The 20,169-nt window shown below is 40.0% G+C and overlaps 1 protein-coding gene across 1 annotated transcript; it reads left to right on the forward strand.

Moving 5' to 3' along the window:
* Positions 1-15,080: 15,080 nt before the first annotated feature.
* Positions 15,081-16,010, forward strand: LOC142425625 (olfactory receptor 4K15-like). The gene has a single exon (XM_075530931.1). It carries the CDS (start codon positions 15,084-15,086, stop codon positions 16,008-16,010), a length of 927 nt encoding a protein of 308 aa, XP_075387046.1. The 5' UTR covers positions 15,081-15,083.
* The last annotated feature ends 4,159 nt before the right edge of the window (positions 16,011-20,169 follow it).

A 20,169-nucleotide genomic window follows, 5' to 3' on the forward strand; every position in this document is an offset into this window, starting at 1 on the left:
GATGATTCATTCAGAATACAGATTAAATAAGTATGGTTAGAAAATGTAACCACGATGCATACATTTCCTGATTTTAAACCATGGAATATGGTCTTGATTGCTCTCTGCTAATTCACTTCCAATTGCTAAATTATTCTTATATAATGTCTGCCAAGGTTGTCTTGTACATCTGAAGAAGTCCTGGTATGAAACCACGATCGTTCATTATAACTATAAGATCCCTAGGAGGACACAGAAAATTGGCTTGGTCCTGCTGCCACCCAGGACCTGCCTCATATATAAGTCTTCTTTAATAGACTCGTGTCCCACCGCTCTTCATTTTCCCACTCCATTCTTAGTCTCATGGTGCCCTTCATAAAGAGAGTTCACTTTTGAGATAGCCAAGAAACTGAGACTAATGTAACTAGGAATGAGGCCTCTGTAGGGAATGCTCCATGTTGGCAAAGGGGTTTCCATGTGGGGAGGTTTACCTGCACACCTTGGTGTGTGGACCACCACATGAGTATGGTGTTAGGTAGTTAGAACAGGGACAAGGGTGTTCACAGTGCATGCTCGGACATTTGAGCTCCCTGCCAAGAAGGGGCAGCATACCTAGATGGGCTATGCACCTGGATTGGCCTCCCTAGGCCATGGGAATTTAATTAGTCAATGGGGTCAATCAGTACCATCGACCAGGCCTCCAAATGGGGGCCCAGGAAAAGCCAGAAACTTTGAGATCTCTTGCTCACTCCAGTAGTGTCTCCTAAACACAGTTCAGCTGTGCAGTGGACTCTCTGTCTCTCTGTGGGTTGTGTTCCCTTTACTGTAATGCCTCAAACTGCTTTTATCCTTCATAAAACTCACTTGGATCACAAACCAGTCTTTGACGTGAATTCTTTCGCATGTGAAGACAACGAATGAGGTATTTTTCACTCAAGAGATCTAACAGTTCTGCCTTTTTATATGCAAAAAATATTTTTATTTGTGTTATTACTTTAGGTTGTTTTCTTATCTAACTGGAACATATGTCTGCATGTTTCATGTCAGAGTTTTGGGGGCTCTTATAACAATCCATATATCAGTTATATCAAGCACACTTATACATATTTTGCCATTATAATTTTCTTTCTTTTTTAATTATGAAATCATTTTATTGGGAGCTGTACAACTCTTTTCACAATCCACACATACATCCATTTTGTCAAGCACTTTTGTTCATTTGTTTCCCTCATCATTCTCAAAAAAATTGCTTTCTAGTTGAGCCCTTGATATCAGCTCCTCATTTTTCCCCTCTCTCTTCACTCTGTCCTATTCCATTAATCCTTGATAATTTATAATTATTATTTTGTCATATCTTACACAGTCCGACATCTCCCTTCATCGACTCCTCCATGGTACATCCCTGGAGAGGAGGTTATATGTAGATCATAGTAATCGGTTCCCTTTTTCTCCCTCACCTTCCCTACACCCTCCTGGTATCGCCACTCTCACCACTGGTCTTGAGGGATTCATCGGTCCTGGATTCCCTGTGTTTCCAGTTCCTATCTGTACCAGTGTGCATCCTCTGCTCCAACCAGATTTGTAAAATAGAATTAGGATTATGATAGTCAGGGGGAGGAAGCATTCAAGAACAAGAGGAAAATTGTGTTTCAGCATTGCTAAACTGAACCCTGACTGGCTCTCTCCTCCCCGTGATTTTTTGCAAGGGTGTGTCCAGTGGCCCACAGATGGCCTTTGGGTCCCCACTCTGCACTCCCCTCATTCATAATGTTATGATTTTTTTGGTCTTTGATGCCTGATACCTGATCCCTTCGATGCCTCGTGATCTCACGGGCTGGTGTGCTTCTTACATGTGGGCTTTGTTGTTTCTCAGTTAGATGGCTGCTTGTTTATGTTCAAGCCTATAAGACCTCAGATGATGTATCTTTTGATAGCCAGGTACCATCAGCTTTCTTCACCACATTTGCTTATGCACCCGTATCTTCAGCAATCATGCCAGGAGGGTGAGCATCTAGACTGCCAAATTGTTAAAACAAAGTGTTCTTTTGTTGAGGAAGTACTTGAGTAGGGACCCACTGCCCATCTGTTTCCTTAATCCTAAACCTATAAATATATATACATAGATCTATTTCTCCCTCATCATATATAAATATATTTATATCTGTATATGCCTGTACTTATATCTCTGTAGATGTCCTTTACCTAACAGTTCTTTCCTCTATTTCTTTGTACTTTCCCCTTCTCCCATTATCATGTTCACCCTTCATTTGGTTTTCAGGAATTCCTCTTGGTTCTATTGACCTTGATCCAGCCCTGCCAGACCTCCTATACCATCCTTGCCACTGAATTTGGATCACTTGTTGCTCCTTTGTCCCTAGGTTTGTGAATACCACTTCCTTTTCCCAGCCTCCCCTCTGCCATGTACCCCCAGAACTGTCAACCCATTGTTCTCTCTTCTGGCTATCCCTTCCAGGTAGACCACAGCGACAACAAAATGCACGAACACAAGACTAAATACAATGAAGCAACAATAGATAATAAAGCAATAGCTACCACAACTACAAAAATAACAACAAAAATACCCTATAAATAACTCAAGGTCTATCTGTTGTCCTTACGAGTGCTTTTCAGTCGAGTCTGATGGGGTGCCATGCCCTGGCCCCACATGTATCCCTGGCATTCCCTAGTGACTTCATTGCTCTGCTCTCCCCACTGCTCTGCTACCCACTCCCAGTGTCTGGCTTTAGTGTAAGGGGCTCAGGGTGGGCACAATTCCCACCATGTGTCTCTCATGTTGTCCCCCGTGGTGCTGTGTCCCATGGTGGGGCCGGCCCTATAGTCATCTCTGTGCATTGGCTGCTATGAGCAGAAACATTGTCCTCTGAGCATGGTGGGCCCCTTCTTGGCTCTTGTGTACTCTGATCAGACAGGTCACTCTCCTTGAACTGTAGCTTCAGTGCTGTCCTCTGAAGTGAATTCTTCTGGGGGAAGGGTGGTGCTGTCCACTTAGTTGGTAATGGGGTTGACCCCTCAGGCCTTTCTATTGGTTCCCTGCTTCATGTCAGTGTGTTGCGTTCTTGTTTGGCGGAATGGGTTGAAGTATGGTCCCTCTTTCCCTGTGGAGACACAAATAACACCCTTCCCCTGTGTGTGTTAGTGACCTGTTCCCCTGGCTACCCAAGTCTTCCCCGCCCCCACATCCATTTCAGTGGACTACCAAAACCGTCATCATTTTCTAAACATTTTCTTTCTTTTTGAGCCCTTGTTATTATCTCCTCTTTTGTCCCTCCTCCCCCACTACAGTAAACCCATGATAAATTGTAATTATTTATTATTTTCAGATTTCACACAGTTTGCTATCTCCCTTCACCCACATTTGTGTTGCTCTTCCCCTTGGGGCGGGAGTGTTAAATGTCAATCCTTGCAATTGGATTCTCTCACTCTCCCTCTTCACCCCCCTCCCATCTCCCCCCTACCCTCTTTGTATCACTACTCACATTTCTGATCCTGAGTGGCTTATCTGTCCTGCATTCCATGTGCCAAGAGCTCTTGTCTGTACCAGTATGCAAGCTCCAGTGTAGACAGATTTGTAAGGTAGAGCTGGGGTCATAATATTGGGGGTGAGGAAGTGAAGAAACCAGAGGAATATTGTGTGTTTCTTCAGTACTTCCCTGCACTGAACCCTGGCTGAATCATCCATTCCTGTGACCCTTTTGTGAGAGATTTTGAATTGTCTACAGATGGGTTTTGGACTTCCACTCCAACTCCATCATTGTCAACAATATAATTATCTCTTTGGGGACTTCTGATACCTTTTACCTGGTCCCATCAACACCACATGATCACACATGCTGGTGTACTTTTTCCATGTTGGCTTGTTTCTCTGCTAGATGGCTGTTTGATTAACTTCAAGCTTTTAAGACCCTACATGCTATATCATTTGATAGCAGGGCACGATCACCTTTCTTCACATTTGCTTGTGCACCCATTTGGTCTTCAGCAATCCTCTTGGAACGGTGAGTATCACGGAATCTTAGGTTGCTAGAACAGCCTTGCATTGAATGAGGACTTGAGTAGAAACCAAAAGTCTGTCCACTTCCTCAATATATTGCCCTGTAAATAAATATATGTATATGTCAATACCTCCATTTTATTAATTAATATATTTATATATGTACACAACTATGCTTTCTGTGCATTTGCCAAAATTATCATGTGGTTCTTATCCATTTTCTTATCGATGTGATGGATAATGTTGATGGACTCGGATGTCAAACCATTCTTGCATCCCTAGAGTTAATCCCACCTGGTCCTGATGAATGATATGTTTTATTTACTTTTGAATTCTATTGGCCAATATGTGTTAAGGATCTTTGAATCTATGTTATTAGATATATGGGTCTGTGTATCTCTGTACTTGTCGGATCCTTACCCAGATTATCTATCAATATTCTACTAGCTTCATAGAATGTTTGGGAGTTTGTCTACTAGTTTCATAGAATAGTTGGGAGTTTTTTTCTATGATCGGGAATAATTTGTGGAGGATCGGTGTCAAACCTTCCCAGAATACTTGATGGAATTCTCCTGTGAAGTTGTCTCGCCCAGGAGTACTTTTGTTGGTAATTTCTTGATTACTATGTGCATTTTTTCTTTTTCTATGGGTCTGTGGAAATTCTTGACCTCTATCTGGGATAATCTAGGAAGGGATTGTTTTTCTACATATTTTATTCTTAGTCTACTTTGGTCTTCTAGCTTCACGTGTGTATCTTGTAGGGGACTAATTGATGGGTTGTTTTCTGAGCCAGTTTGCTAACCATTGTTTTTTAATGGTGAATTCAGGCTATAGATATTGAGAGTTATTACCAGCATTTCTTTTGTCATTGCTGCCATTCCATGAATTTGTCTTGGTAGTTTTCCTATCCCCCTTGATCACAGTGTGCTGTGTATATGTGGGGTGCTCCTTCTTGCTTTCTTTTTTCTATGAGGCAATGTTATATTGGATGTTGTTTTCAGTGCATTGAATTCTGGATGGAGTTGGACTACATGGTGGTCTCCTGCTTGTGCTTGGTGGATGTTGCTCTTCTGTCAACAGTGAGTTGGCAAGACTTTTCTGAAGGGTTGTGTGTCTTATGTTGTATTCTTTTAAGTATTTCCTTGTCTGGGAATACTCTTACCTCACCACCCGTCTTAATAGATAGTTTGGCAGGGTTGAACATTCTCATATTGACATTGTTTTCTATTCTCTTCGTGGTATCTCTTGATAGATCTGAGCATATTTTTACCTGAGTATGACTGCCTTTTTTCTCTTGCTGATCCTAAAATTTTCTCTTTTTCCTTGAATTTGAATAAAATAACTATTACCTGCCTTGATGAATTTTCTTGGGATTTAGTCTAAGAGGTGTCCTCTCAGCTTCCTGTATGAATGCCTGAGGCTTATTCATTAATGTGGGGTCGTTTTCTTTCAGGAATTCCCTTTGTACTCGCTGTTGACTTCATTGTTGTGTCTTGTTCTGGTATTCCAATAGTTCAAACATTGTTGTCCTTCATAGCATCTGTCATTGTTCTCAAGTTTTGTGAGGTGGATTCTGGCTGCTGGAAACAAGGCTGTGAATGGGGAGTATAAGTGGGGGCCACTTACAATGTTACTTGCTGTGGGTGGACTGAGGACAGGTATTAGCTGCTGCTGCTGAAGCCACAGGAAAGCGCAGAAAGCATACACAGTTTGGTCGTGGTGATCGCCACTGTGTGGGAAGGAGGGAATTTTCACTGTGGTGAGTACCCTGGATAAACTGCTGTCAAGGCCTGGAGGCAGCTGCTAGAAACTAGAGGCAAGCCCACTGCTTATGCTGCTGCCAAGTGGGGAGAGGGGGACTGTTCATGGTGTGGGCATCTGCCTATGACTGCAGGAGCTTCAGTAGGGCAACTGGCTGCCTCTGGGTGCTTCAATAAGGCCACGGGGTGGGGTTTCCCTGGACCAGACTGAATGTCCCCGAGGCTAGATGGGGGGTGATGGGGGATGGCTGGCTGAGGAAGTGTTCTGGGTTTCTGAGGGAGTTAAAATTACATGTCAGAATCTGCTATTCCCACTCTTAATGTACAATTACCCTTTCTATAAAGCTATCTCTTATGCACATATGGGTTTCTGTGGATTTGTTTCTCTCGTCCACCTGGACTGACACAGCAGGTAATACAAGATTTTCTCTTCTCAAGTAATGCTGCTGAGCTTTTGCAATGAAATAAGAAGTATAATAAGATGCAGGTGAATGTTTTGTGTTGACAGTAAAGAATTTCACAAACACTGCTTTTCTTTACTGTGGCTCAGACTAGGAGTCCTGGATGACCCTCCAACAATGATATGGGTGACATTCACAGACTCTGAAAGAACAGCCACTGTGGTGGTTACCTGAGCAAAAAGACATTTGCTTCAAATACCTCAGGGCCTCACACAAGGAAATGAAGCCATCTATTGGCAATTGTCCTGGTCAACCCCTCTGGGGGGTTTGATAATTTGTGCCTCTAGTGGTAGGCTGACATATATGCTATGGCCTACAGCACCCCAGTAGTTCTACTTCATAAGGAGTAGGGCAATGGCTACAGTGCCAAGACAGGAAGTAGATCTCCTTTTCTGCTATAAAGGGAAATGAATGACTTTACTCACAACCCATCCCGGAACCTTTCCTGGGTAGCATACCTGGTGAAAGACACCAGGAAGGTGCATCTGGCAGCTGCTCTACTCACCACCCAAGGGAGAGCCACACGTGTGATCCTGGTAGATGAGAAAGTTTCCCTCTGGTTATCCACTAAATATCAATCTTTCTACCTGGAGCAATGTCCTCTTCTGATTTTTTTCCCTTTGGGGCTTCCAACATTTCCCAAAGTGTGCTCACAGCTTTACCGAATCCATCACTAAAGCCCTTCCTCTTCTTCAGGGCGGATGGCATGCCATGGAGCATGCAGCCTGTGGTCAGAATGAAGTAGGTAGTCCTGGGAGGCCAGGGGGCATACATATGCCTTGGTCTCAGAGGCACAACATTTGCTTTCTCAGACTGCCACAGAAACCTGCATCTCAGGGAGCGACTACAATACATCCTGTGGCCACAAGAGGGTGCTTCACAACTTTGGGATATTTTAGGTTGGTTAGTACTCAGAGAGGGTGCCATGGAAACTTTCTTCATCTGCTTGAGGAACGTATAACCCTGTGCATTACTTTCTTTCCCCCAAGTTCTACTCCTCTGTGTTCTGCTGCTAATGACTGATAATAAATGTTCCTGGTTAGTTGCAATATAAATATATCCACTGAACTGCAGGAGTGTACATTGCACCTAATAGCATCTGATGACTGTGTGCTTACTTCTTGTAGACTGGTTATAAGGAGATGGAATAGAATGCTGCACTTTTTGGGTTTTCCTACACTGAAGGAATGATTAAAAATTTTATACCCAAAGTTCTGAATCAATCCATGGTAGAACAAGCACAGTTCCATCCACTCCCTCCCTTCCCCCCAATACTATCATTGCCTTTGAACTGATTCTATTACTTTCTTTGTCTCCTAGATGTGATGGGACAAATTGAAGCTCTAACCAATTTTATTACCTATGTTCCAGTGATAAGTGAGAAAGCTGTTGCTACTTACTGCTCAAATCACCAAGATGAGGACGACTGTCCTTCAGAACCAAATGACCTTAGACATTCAGACAGCTCCCAAATATGGGACATGGGTCGTGATAATAATAGCTGACAGATATAGCTGCATGTAGGTTTACCCAGGAGATTTTGCAGACTCGATGCCAGATTTCTGTAATCAAGTACGTATCATAAAAATCACACAGATAATTTGGATTCCCAGTTCACACAGAAGTTATTTGTACATTATGCTATAGCTCATTAATGTGCAAAAACTTTTATGTATATATATATATATATATATATATACACACACACACACACACACACACACACACTCACTGCCATCAAGTCAATTCTGACTGATAGCGACCCAATAGGACAGATTAGAACTGCCCTCAAGGGTTTCCAAGTCTGTGAATCTTTACAGGACACGAGAGCGACACCTTCTTCCTTCCTACTTTTCACCCTCGTGGTTCCAAACAGCTGACCTGATGGTTAGGGGCTTAATGTATAACCCCACTATGCCAAGACTCAAGTGTGCATGAGCATATGAAAACATGACATGATCACACCTATAGAAATATGGCTCTGATAGACTTGCTTGATGTAGCGTTGCCACCCACCATTTGTCAAATATGCAATATCTGTGGTGTACAATACAGTGAAGAACAATAAAACATGGCATGCTTGTACCAGAATGTTACTGATTTTCTAAGGCCCTCTGAAAAAACAATTAGAGATCTTGGGCCGGCCTCATGGCTACTCTGCTGCAGACTACCAATTATTCCTCCTCCTCAGGTTAGTAATGTTTTTCTTGGGTCTTGGTCTTTTCCTGGTATAAGGTTATTGTACTGTGTTTGTCTATATTGTTGCTGTTCTCTGTGCTTCCAACTACAATAACTTCTGTCTGTTCATTCCTCTACAGCTATAACACTTCCTCTTTAAGAGACTCTACCCTGAAGTAGAGAAGAATGCGTGGGACTTAATAGCCAGCCTCCAAGAGTGGGCCCAAAGGGAAACTGGTTTTTGAGGTCACCACAGGGTCACTCTGCTTTCCCTTAGCTCACTTCCATTTTTGAACTCATTTTATGTCAATTGTTCACACAGTAACTACCTTATTCCCACCTTTGTATTCCAAGCACATGACTTCAGCAGACATATACAGGGGACGTCTGCAGGAGTTGGCAATTCTAGTCACCCACCTAACCCTTTATCCCCCTAGTGACTTCCATCAGCAGTGCCTGCTGTACATGTTTCTAAAACAGAGCGTCCTGTACTGAAACCATGACCAACACCATACTCTCTGGCAGACTGGTAGAAAATCCTAAAACTTGTACTTAAAATTCTCCAAAATACATGGATCTTCAAAAAGGTCATGGGAACATTCCATGATCTTGTCATTCCATTTCCCAGAAACACTTTGAAGTTCACTCAGACAATCCAATAAAACTCCGTGACTCATGCTAGGCTGTATCCAAGCTGATCTTGAGCAAAACTTTACTTGTGTGTGATATAATTGACACTGTTCCATAGCATGAGCATTCTGTCGGGTCACCTGTCTTTGGGATGGACTCAACTATGGATCTCTTTCCTTCAGTTGGCCAGGTAGCTGTCTAACAAATTTCTTGGCATAGACAAATAACTGCTTACAGTGTTTCTTCAGCTCCGGAAATGTTTCCATGGACATTCTGTCAGCATTACATTAAAAAGGAACTCCCAGAAGTTTAAGCTGGACTTCAAGAGGACATGGAACAAGAGATATCATTGCTGATGTCTGATGGATCTTGCCGCAAAGCAGAGAATACCAGAAAGATATTTACTTGTGTTCTATTGACGATGCAAAGGCATTCAATTGTGTGGACCATAGTAAACTGTGGATAACCTTGAGATGAATGGAAATTCCAGAATACTTCATTGTACTCATTTGGATCAGGAGGCAATTGCGCAAATAGAACAAGGGATGTTGCATGGTTTAAGTCGGAAAGGTGTTCAACAGGGTCATATCCTCCTACAATACTTGTTCAATCTGTACCCTGAGCAAATCCTCAGAGAAACCGAATTACATGAAGAAGAATGTGGCATGAGGACTCCAGGAAGGCTTATTATCAACATGTGGTAGGCAGATGACATAAGCTTGCTAATTGAAAGTGAGGAGGAATTGAAGCCCTTGCTGATGAAGATTAAAGATTGTAACCTTCCGTGTGGATTACAACTCAATATAAAGAAGACCCCAAATCCTCATAACTGGACCAATAGGTAACATTATGGTAAATGGAGAAAAGGTTGAAGTTGTCAAGGATTTGTTTTGCATGGATCCACAATCGATGCTCATGGAAGCAGCAATTAAGTGATCAAAAGACAAATTGCATTGGGTTAATCTGGGAAAAACTGATTTGTATTGAAAGAAATAAGGCCCTAGTGCTTCTTGGAGGCAAGGATGGCAAGATGTTATCTTACATACTTTGGTCATATTGTCAGGAAAGCCCAGTCCCTGAAGAAGAACATCATGTTTGGTGAAATAGTGAAAAAGAAGATGCTTTCAACGAGACGGATTGCCATAATGTCTGCATCAATGGACTAAGGCATAGGAACAATGGTGACGGTGGTATAGGCCTGGCAGTGTTGGGTGCTGTTGCTCATATGGTCACTATGGGTGGGAGCCGACTCGAGGACACCTGACAACAGCATCTAAGCTGAAAGAGTCGTTCCTGACCCATTACAACTTTCCTTCACTAATGCCTGTGTTTACGTTTGTCAACTTAGATCATGTCACTTTCTTTCACTCATTTTCTCTCCATTTCAAAATCAAATGTCTCTTTTGAAGCCCTTCACAAATACCTTTTTTTCTTTTTCCTTCTCCTATTTATCTAATGCTCTAACGTTCTCTGTTGTACTTCTGTCCAACAAAATATGATCTCTCCTTATGTTGATACCTATGTAATTTTGTTTGTTTTTCTCTGGTAATATCACTATTTGTATTAAGTTTCATTGTTCATTTTCTTTATCATCTCTTCTAAATTACAAACAACTTGCAACCAAGCACTTTATTACCCATTTTCAAATGACTCTTCTGTAGTTTGAAATGTAGAGCGTATTAAGTAAATCTACAATACCTAGTTCAATTTAATTGAGGAACATAGATAAGCTATATGATGTTTTTGCCATGTGACTTATCATTTTGCTGTATTTTAGTGTTTCGCTGTACCTATCATTAGGGCAGCAGTCCCTGGGTGGTGCAAGAGGCTAACATGCTAAGCTGCTGACTGAAAGATTGGGGGATCACACCCACCCAAAGGTGCCTGAGAAGAAAAGCCCTGCTTTGGTAAATGAGTCATGAGAACCTCTGAAGCACTGTTCTACTTTGACACACACAGGACTCTCCTGGGTCCCAGTTGACATGATGGCATCTGGAACTGGATTTTATGACAATTAAAATGTGACTTGCACGAATATTTCATAGAGCCTACAAAGAAAATAAAAGTCACTTTATGAGACTCCAATTAGAACTCCAGAAATGCTCATAAGGCCGTGGAAAAATATTCACAAGCCATTAATGTTGCACTAGTTCCAAATGGCTAGATAGGTTGGAAGCATTATTCTTAGAGATGTGAATCCCTAGGTAAACATAGCACTTGCTAATCTTGATATAAAAAAATCTTGTTAGCAATGGTTCCACTGGGACAGCATTACCGTCAATGACCAGTGCATTTTCATCCCTGCCTCCTTTTAAATAGTGTGTCAAGTCTAAGTGAGTCATTTCACAAGTCGTATGAGAAGAACAGATCTCTCATGTCATAGTAACCTCAAGTTATTCCAAGGGAAATTCTGCAATAAAAAAGTGGACAAATGGTAACTCTTTCAGGACACCGATATGGCAACTCAGCAATGACTCGGGTAAGTTTTAACAGTTCTGTCACTTCACATTGCTCCTTGTAGACAAATTAGCTTCACGCAGTTTTTTGCTTCTTTTCATTCTTGCAGAAGTGCATCTTCCTCTACTGCAGACTCAGCCACAGTGTTCTCTGAGATTGTTCTCGTGTTAGGTGGCTCATAATGAGGTTCTTTGGGGAACGGCCAATATATTAATTTATGTCTTTATAGCTATGTTTCTTTGGCTGTTGCATTGAGCTCCATACACATAATGAGGCAAACTTTTAAAAAAATCTTTTAAAATATAATTTGCATGATGGAAATTCACGTTTTAGTCATTTACCTTATATGATGAAGTCAATTATTTTACATTGAGATTCGAAGAATGAAACTGTGCTTGAAGAGTTATTATGAGCTTTCCAGCTTGCAAACAAACACATCAGTATAGGACATTTTGTATTCTACATATACGGATGCTTGAAAAATTTTTGTACAGAAGAAAAACTAAAAGATAATGGAATTTTCCCAGTTTTTGAAGCTTCTTTTAGGTATAATATATATCATCTAGAAGCATATATTCCATATATATGTATGCTTCTTCTGTATACATTTATATGTATTCTTGTGCATCTTTACATGTATTTCTATATACTGTTATATATAATTTTGTGGATATTTTGATATTCTTTGTGGTGTTTATACAAATATATTTATCTATAGATTTCAAAAATACATGGAAAAACTAAGTATCTTTTAATTACATTAATTCAAAAATTTAAATCTTCCTCATATGTATAGTCTTACATAATTATTTTGTGGAATTCCTAGCATAGAATGAGTATATAAAAATGCTGACTATTAATATCTCATATCAAAATTCTGGAAGTACACGAAACCATCCAATTAGAGCCGGTATTTAATAACTGTTCTTTAGGCATGATTGAATCCAGGTTTTTACACACACACAGACATACAAACACACACACACAATTTCTACATAACTGTATAAACCAAAGATTTCCCAATGCAAAAATTAATGAAAACAACACAACACAAAAGCTTCCTATTTTTTTTATTTTTTTTATTGAGAGAGTGAGAGTGAGAATGAGCAAGTCTGTCAGTGAGTCAGTGAGTGAATGCATCAGTGAGTGAGTGAGTGAGTCAGGAGAGAGTGAATGAGAGTGAGAGTGAGTCAGTGAGTCAATGAGTCAGTCAGAGAGTGAGTGATTGTGTGTGAGAGTGAGTTAGTGAGTGTCAGTGAGTTGATGAGTGAGTGAGTGATTGAGTGAGAGAGTGAGTCAATGAGTGAGTGAGTGAGCGTGTGAGTGAGTGAGTGAGAGTGAGCGAGTGAATGAGCGAGTGAGTGAGCAAGACTGAGTGAGTCAGTGAGTGAGAGAATGAGTGAGAGGGAGTGAGTGAGAGTCAGTGAATGAATGAGTCTGTGAGTGAGTGAGTCAGTGAAAGACTGAGTGAGAGAATGAGAGTGAGTGAGTGAGAGAGTCTCTATTATATTTTTCAATTATTTAATGGTATTTATTCTATTTTTATAATAAAACATGCTTGATGGATAATTGACCAATATTTATGGTCCTTACAGATGTTATCTCAGGCTCCACATTTCCAAAGGTACTAAGCTAATGTGCTCATGCTTCAGTGCCTCATAGTTGGTAAAGGAAAAGACAAAAATACTCAAACACCAAAACCGAAACTCACTGCCATAAATCCAAGTTGACTTTCACCAACACTATCAGACTTGGTAGGATGGCATCAGAGACTGTAACTCTTTAGGGAGTATAAAGCCCATCTTTCTCTTGGAGAGTGGCTGTAGGTTTTGAACTGGTGACCTTGCAGATTGCAGTTGGTAAATGAAATATGCTCCAATTAGTACTCTAGAAAAGTCAGTTCATAAAAATGCAACCTACCTCTTCTACCTTTATGAGGCTAAGTTTGAGAGTCCATTTTCTCTTTGAATCTACAGATGTCTCTGTTTACAGCTTGTGAAAGATATTTGGAGAGACACAACCTACAGCTATTCCATATGATGTCAAAAGTTAAATAGTCAATGGTAGAGATTTGGATGAGTATTTCATATCTGGTTTCTAGTTCTGTGCCCTCAACATGAATATATTGCTGGTCATAGCCTTTTTGTCACAAGAGGAATACAGTGACATGAATGAACAAAATGAAGCCCTCATTCTAAAGGGGAGGTCCTGGTGTTGCTTCAGGAATTCTTTATTTTGGCATCTTATATAGATTTTTCATAACCACCTAAGGAAACTAATTCCCATACTAATTAAAACTTGGAAAATTAAAAAGCCCCCAATTTTTGTTTCTCAGTCAAAAAAAATTAAGGCTCTTAAGAAATAGTTTCACTAGAATTATATCCAAAGCACATAGAAATAACGAACTTGTAAAATAACAGTACTTCTTTATCTGATATCAAATTACTAATACATTTAGATCTATTAATATTATTGAACACTATTTATATATGATGGACTACAAAAACCATAAATAATAAACAAAATTTATCTCCTTTCTTCAGAGTCATAAAATGTAATAGTGTGAATTATAGAGCTGATAGGAAATCATATCGGTGAATATGATTGTTTTTGTACTGCCTATTTAAAATCCCATTCTAAATTCTCTCAAATTCAATCACTGGGTGAAGAAGGCCTAACTTGCCTTTTCCAATAGCTTAAATTAAACCCTTTAATAATAAAAAGAAGAAAGTTTGTTGTTATTTTTGATGCCTCTAGTCAATTCCAGCTCAATGAGTCTATGTACAATAGCATGAAACACTGCCTGGTCCTGCACCATTCTCACAATTGTTGCTAGCTTATTAATTATGTAACCAGGAGCATAACATAATAATGTGATATAAACTAAAATAGGCATATTTTTGAAAGTAAATCAATTCCACTAAGTCTCTAAATCCTGCTCTATCAAGCAAAATGAGTCAACATTCGATTCAGTCTGACTCCTTACGTTCACTCTCCTATAACCCAGGAATTTAAAAGTAGTGAATGCAGATATAGAATATTGAATGGTTGGAATATAACTGCCATAGTGAAATGCAGAGATGAAAGTCAGTGATATATAGGCATTAAAAAAGAAAGCATTGAATGTGCAGTGTATTTATAGAGAACTAGGTGGATTTAAAGAACCAGGCGGCACAATGATTAAACACTCAACTGCTGACAGAAACAAGGGCAGCTTGCAGCCTCCCATGACTTCACGGGAGAGATAACCCAGTGATCTGCTTACACAGATATGACAGTCCATAAATACTATGGGTTGTTTTCTACCTTTTTAGCCAATTGATACAGAATTTACTCAATAGCATACAATAACAGCAATCAAACGATGGCCACGGCTACTGAGTTGAGAATCGGAAAGCCCCATCTTTCTCAAGTGAACTGTGGACCTTCTGGTTAGCAGGCTGATACATAACACACTCAGCCACCAGGATCTGAAGCACGTAGTATATAGACTGAGATATGAAGCCACGCTTAGCTTTGATGACTTACTCCTGCAATTCTATGATTTTGTTTCCATTTCACTTTATTACAGAAAAATTTCTGATCTACTATCAAAGAGTTGAAATCATGGATCAAGGAAATAACTCAAGAGTGACTGAATTTGTGTTGCATAGTCTTTCAGGTTCGCGAGAACTACAGCTTTTCTATTTTGTATTTTTCACCATTTTTTACTTATCCATTGTGCTGGGAAACCTCCTGATTGTACTCACAGTCCTCTCTGCCCCTGCACTGCACACCCCCATGTACTTCTTACTCAGCAACCTCTCCTTCACTGATGTGTGTCTGTCCACCTTTGCCACTCCCAAGATGATTGTGGACTTTCTTCTGGAGCACAAGACCATCTCCTTTGAGGGCTGCATGGCTCAGATCTTCTTTCTGCATGTCTTTGCTGCTGGCGAAATGATGCTCCTTGTGGCCATGGCATATGACAGGTATGTAGCTATATGTCGCCCCCTGCACTACGCAGCTATCATGAGTGTACGGAAGTGTACAGGCCTTGTGTTGGGATGCTGGCTCATTGGGGTCCTGCACTCGTTAAGCCAGTTGGCCTTCACAGTAAACCTTCCCTTCTGTGGGCCCAATAAAGTGGACAGTTTCTTCTGTGACCTCCCCCTGGTTATCAAACTTGCTTGCACTGATACCTATGTGCTTGAGATATTGATGCTTTCAGACAGTGGTCTAATAGCTATGAGCTCCTTTGTGCTGTTGCTCATCTCCTACACGGTCATCCTGGTAACTGTCCGGAGTCGAGCCTCAGCGGGCATGGCCAAGGCCAGGGCCACTCTAACTGCCCATGTCACTGTCGTGACCCTCTTCTTTGGGCCCTGCATCTTCATCTACGCTTGGCCTTTCAGCAACTTCCCAGTGGACAAGGTTCTCTCGATATTCTATACTGTTTTCACTCCTCTCTTGAACCCCTTGATCTACACATTAAGAAATAAAGAAGTAATATCAGCCATGAAGGAACTGTGGAGGCGACAAGTCAGTTCCTAGGTTTTCTTGTGCGATGGCAAGTATAAGGAAAGAACCCATTTATAGACCCTTGCTAGTTAAAATATTTACATTGGAACTAAGAAATTAAATAGAGACATTCCCTTGGATGAAGTTAAATAAAAAAGTAGTGCCTCAAAGTCACCAGAGGCTTGATTAAACAAACTATCAAAACAGTCAAGTTATTAATTCTCAACATATCCTCCGCCACCTCAGTCCATACACTTCTGAAGACCATTTGTCCATCTCTCTAACCCTTCCTTGAAGAAATCTGTGCTCTTCAATTTGCTACACATCGAGGCATCAATTTCAGAACTTCTAAGGACACAAGGTGTGCTCCATTTAAATGTTCTTTGAGTTTATGGAACAAAAGAATTCTGAAGGGGCAAAATTATGACTCTATATGGGTAGGGTAAGCTTTTCTAATGGAATTCTAATAGGGTACTTCTTGTTATCCTCAAAAAATGAGCAGGTGCATTATCTTGGTGGGGGAAAAATACCTTGGCATGGATTTCCTGGTCTTTTTCTTCACCAACACAGTGTTCAATTACCTTAAAACTTCTTCCTATTAAGCACCCCCCCCACACACACACAATAAAACAAAACAATAAAAAACAACATCGCCATAATATTCCAAGTTGAGTTTTCTGCCTTGAATTGAACTATCTCAGCATTCCTCTTAGAAGGCATTGTTTTGACTCGACCTTTATTTCTGAAGGCTTTAACTCTCACTGTCTATAAGTTGATGCAGGTTCATACTGAGCCCACTGTGAGCTTCTGAGATTGTAACCGTTATGGGAGTAGAAAACCTGTGTTCCTCTTCTGGAGAGACTGGTGGTTTCAAACTTCTAATCTCATGGATTGCAGTCTGAGTTAGTTTATTGTGCCAACCTGGCCGATAAACACATGTGAGGTTAATTGAAAGGTGGAGAGAGAAATGGCTTGGTGAGCCTTGTCTTTCTAGTTCTTGAGTCTCTTACTTTGTGATGGTTGGACCAGGGTGCCTGGCCTTAACCAGTTCCCTGCTTCAGTTGGCAAAGCTGATTTCCTGCAAGACATCCCTGACGAGAAGCCACATGGACCTACCCTGATGCAGCCCTGGGTGCTGGAGCAGCCGTGTGGAGACTCCTGTCAACGCTGAGATGCTTACATTGTTCACTGAATCGGCTTTCCTCCTGCAGTCAGCATCATTGTGTGTGTTTTGTGAGATGGAGGAGGACTTTGTGGATTGGTGTGGGATATATGGGTTATTGTTGGACTTGTGGGCTTAGGCAGCATTGGGTTGGGATGGTTTCTCGGTGTCCAATTAGTATTTATATAAAACTCTCTCTTTTATATATAAGTTTCTGTGGACTTGTTTTTCTAAAGTACCCAGACTAACACACAGTCCAATGTGGAACCATTATACCACCAGCCCTCTGAAGGCAATAGACAGATGTTTTACTGGGAGAAGTAGTCTGCAGCCATCAATTAATTTCAGAGACATGTTTAGTAATGTATTAACTGGAAACCTTTCTTCCTCACCCTCATATATAGTAGTGAGGATGCTCAATTCAGAGTATACAAACTTAAGGCCTAAAGGGTCATAGTTTTGGGGAACTCATTAACAACTCAAGCTCAATGGTTCATGTCATAACCACGTAAATGAAGCACAATTAACCAGGCTGCAAAGAGCAAAACCTTGGCTCACACTCCTTTTTAAATTTTGGTATTTTAACTTGAAGTTCAACATTGTTATTCAGTTAGAAGGGCAACAGGATACACTGACTACACGCAGGAATGGATATATTTCTCAGTACCCATAACAGTGTTGTCAGCAACACTGCTAAATGGCTTCTGCGTTATATACTCATTTATTGAGCTTCAGGTCATGACATCTAATTGACACCACTCAATAAAACATAATTGAGAATACATATTTTGCAAAGATCTCAAAAAAGCACATAATCATTGTTTTAACTTTATATAGGATTTCCACATTTTCATTGTCATTTGTGAATTATTGTTATTCCTGAAATATTAAAATACATATTTCTTTTTTAAAATTTATTATTAAAACTGAAAAATTCTTGAAAGACAAAAGTGAGACTTCCTGTTTTTCTTAATAAAATAATTTTTATCTAAAATTCTTCTTAATATTAAAATGTTCTCTTTTCTTATAAAATTGTACTTTTATCAAATTCATGCTTCTTCCACTCAATTTGATAGGCAAAAATGTGCAAAATTATGAAGTAATATAACATGCAAATAATACTTTAAACCTTTCATAATAGTATTTAATTTACAATTTTTTTTACCAGTCATCACTTGAACTGATATCACTTTCTAATTTGAGATAATCATCTTGATATTCTGAATGCTGGTGTTAGAAAGACATGCCCCAGAGTAAAGGTATGCTTTTGAATAGTGTTAAATAAATGGCACTGTGGAGTGAAATTTAATATCAGTTATGCTTTAAGCAATATTTGACTTGCTCTTCTCCTTTACAACTTCGCCATTCTGTAAGAATCTACTGATTATTTCCTAAAAGAGAAAGTTAAAAAACAACAATGTATATAAGGCTGTGTGATATGATTATGATAGTGATAAGAAAGTCAAATTTATATTTAATTATCATGATGTAGTTTATAAAATTTTATCTGCATATATTCTCTCAATTGATATCACAAAATACTTCTGGGTTAGAAGAGGATTATATTTTTTTATTGACAAAGTTGGAATTTGGGAAATTGAAGATACTTTCCATAAAATTAGCTATGGATCCTGGAAGCATTTTGAAGCAAACCAATGATCTCGTGGCAGCTGCCAGAGTAGAAGCTTTGAGAGAAGAAGGGTGATGGGAAGTGATTTCAGGTCATTTCATCCCTGCAAGAGTGTGAAGAAGAGTACAAGCCTTGGATCTGGTATCCTGCATCCGTTCTTTCAGTGAAGGTGTGGTTTAGAAGAGTGTTCTGAGGAGCACAAGGGAAAGACCAAGTACATGTTCTAGCTGGCATGGCCTCTTAATAGAAAAATAGTTTACTCTTGGAAGTTATAAACATGGAATTACCCATGTAGGAAACCAGAGTTTGAATATCTCCATAAATAGTGAGAAGAGCTATAATGTGAAAAAATCAGCATAAATATAGTTTACTTTAGAGGTCAATGACATTCTTAGGACCTGTGAAAAAAAATAACGAAAGAAATTTCTCTGGTAGGCCTCACCCCTAAAAAAATCGTAGCAGGATTTTGACTGATTACATTTTAAACTCACAATCAAACTCACAGAACACATAGAAATTGTACATAAACTGTAGATTAGCCTCTCTTTTTTAACTTGAAAAAGTAATGAATCCATTGGATAAAAGTTATTAAATGAATATTTTTAAGTGACTAAGTAATATGAATAAATAGATAATATTATTATCAAAACAGAAAAACCCCACATGAGTTATGTTCTTGGGAATATTTTCTCTTCTATTCCTTCTGTGTACCTTCTGATAAATACTAATGACAACCTGGGCATTTTCTATAAAGCAAGCAGAACAAGTTGAAGAATTGGGAAGAATAGGAGACACTGGCCAGGAACTCAAGGAATGACTGGTAGTAAATTCTCTGCATTTTCTTTTTACTCAGGTATGGTGAACTTGGAAGTGAAGAGACTACCGGTTTAGAGTGATCAATTAGAGAAGAAGAAAGAGAGAGAGAGGCGGAGGTAGAATTGGAGGAGGAGGAGCATGCAAGAGCAGAAGGTAGAAAGATCCAGGGGAAGAAAGGAGGAGAATGGAAGAAAAGTAAATAAGGAAAGAGAAAGAAATACGTACTCTCTCTATCCATAGGACTCGGAGAGTGACTGCAAGGCGTAGTATATGGACCATAAGCACTGCCCTCCAGCCAAAGACCAAAGAGAAATCTTGGTTCCCTACCCCACTCATAATAGTAAAGACCAAGTGGAGACCCTTGACCTCTACTAGTCCATACCAGGCCCAATCTCCCTAGCTAGCTGCAGTGGTGTCTAAGAAAGTCAAGCTGGATACCAGGACTACATTGCTGTGGGGTCAGTGGAGGCCATACATTTAGTAGTAACAAGGCATTCTTATTATTGCCCATATAGGAAATATCATGGAGAGTCAAAATTCTCACTATCCTCTAAGAGTAGAAAGGAGCCTTTCTCCTTGGGTAC

This window comes from Tenrec ecaudatus, chromosome 14 (genome assembly GCF_050624435.1).
Source record: "Tenrec ecaudatus isolate mTenEca1 chromosome 14, mTenEca1.hap1, whole genome shotgun sequence".
Lineage (NCBI taxonomy): Eukaryota > Metazoa > Chordata > Mammalia > Afrosoricida > Tenrecidae > Tenrec > Tenrec ecaudatus.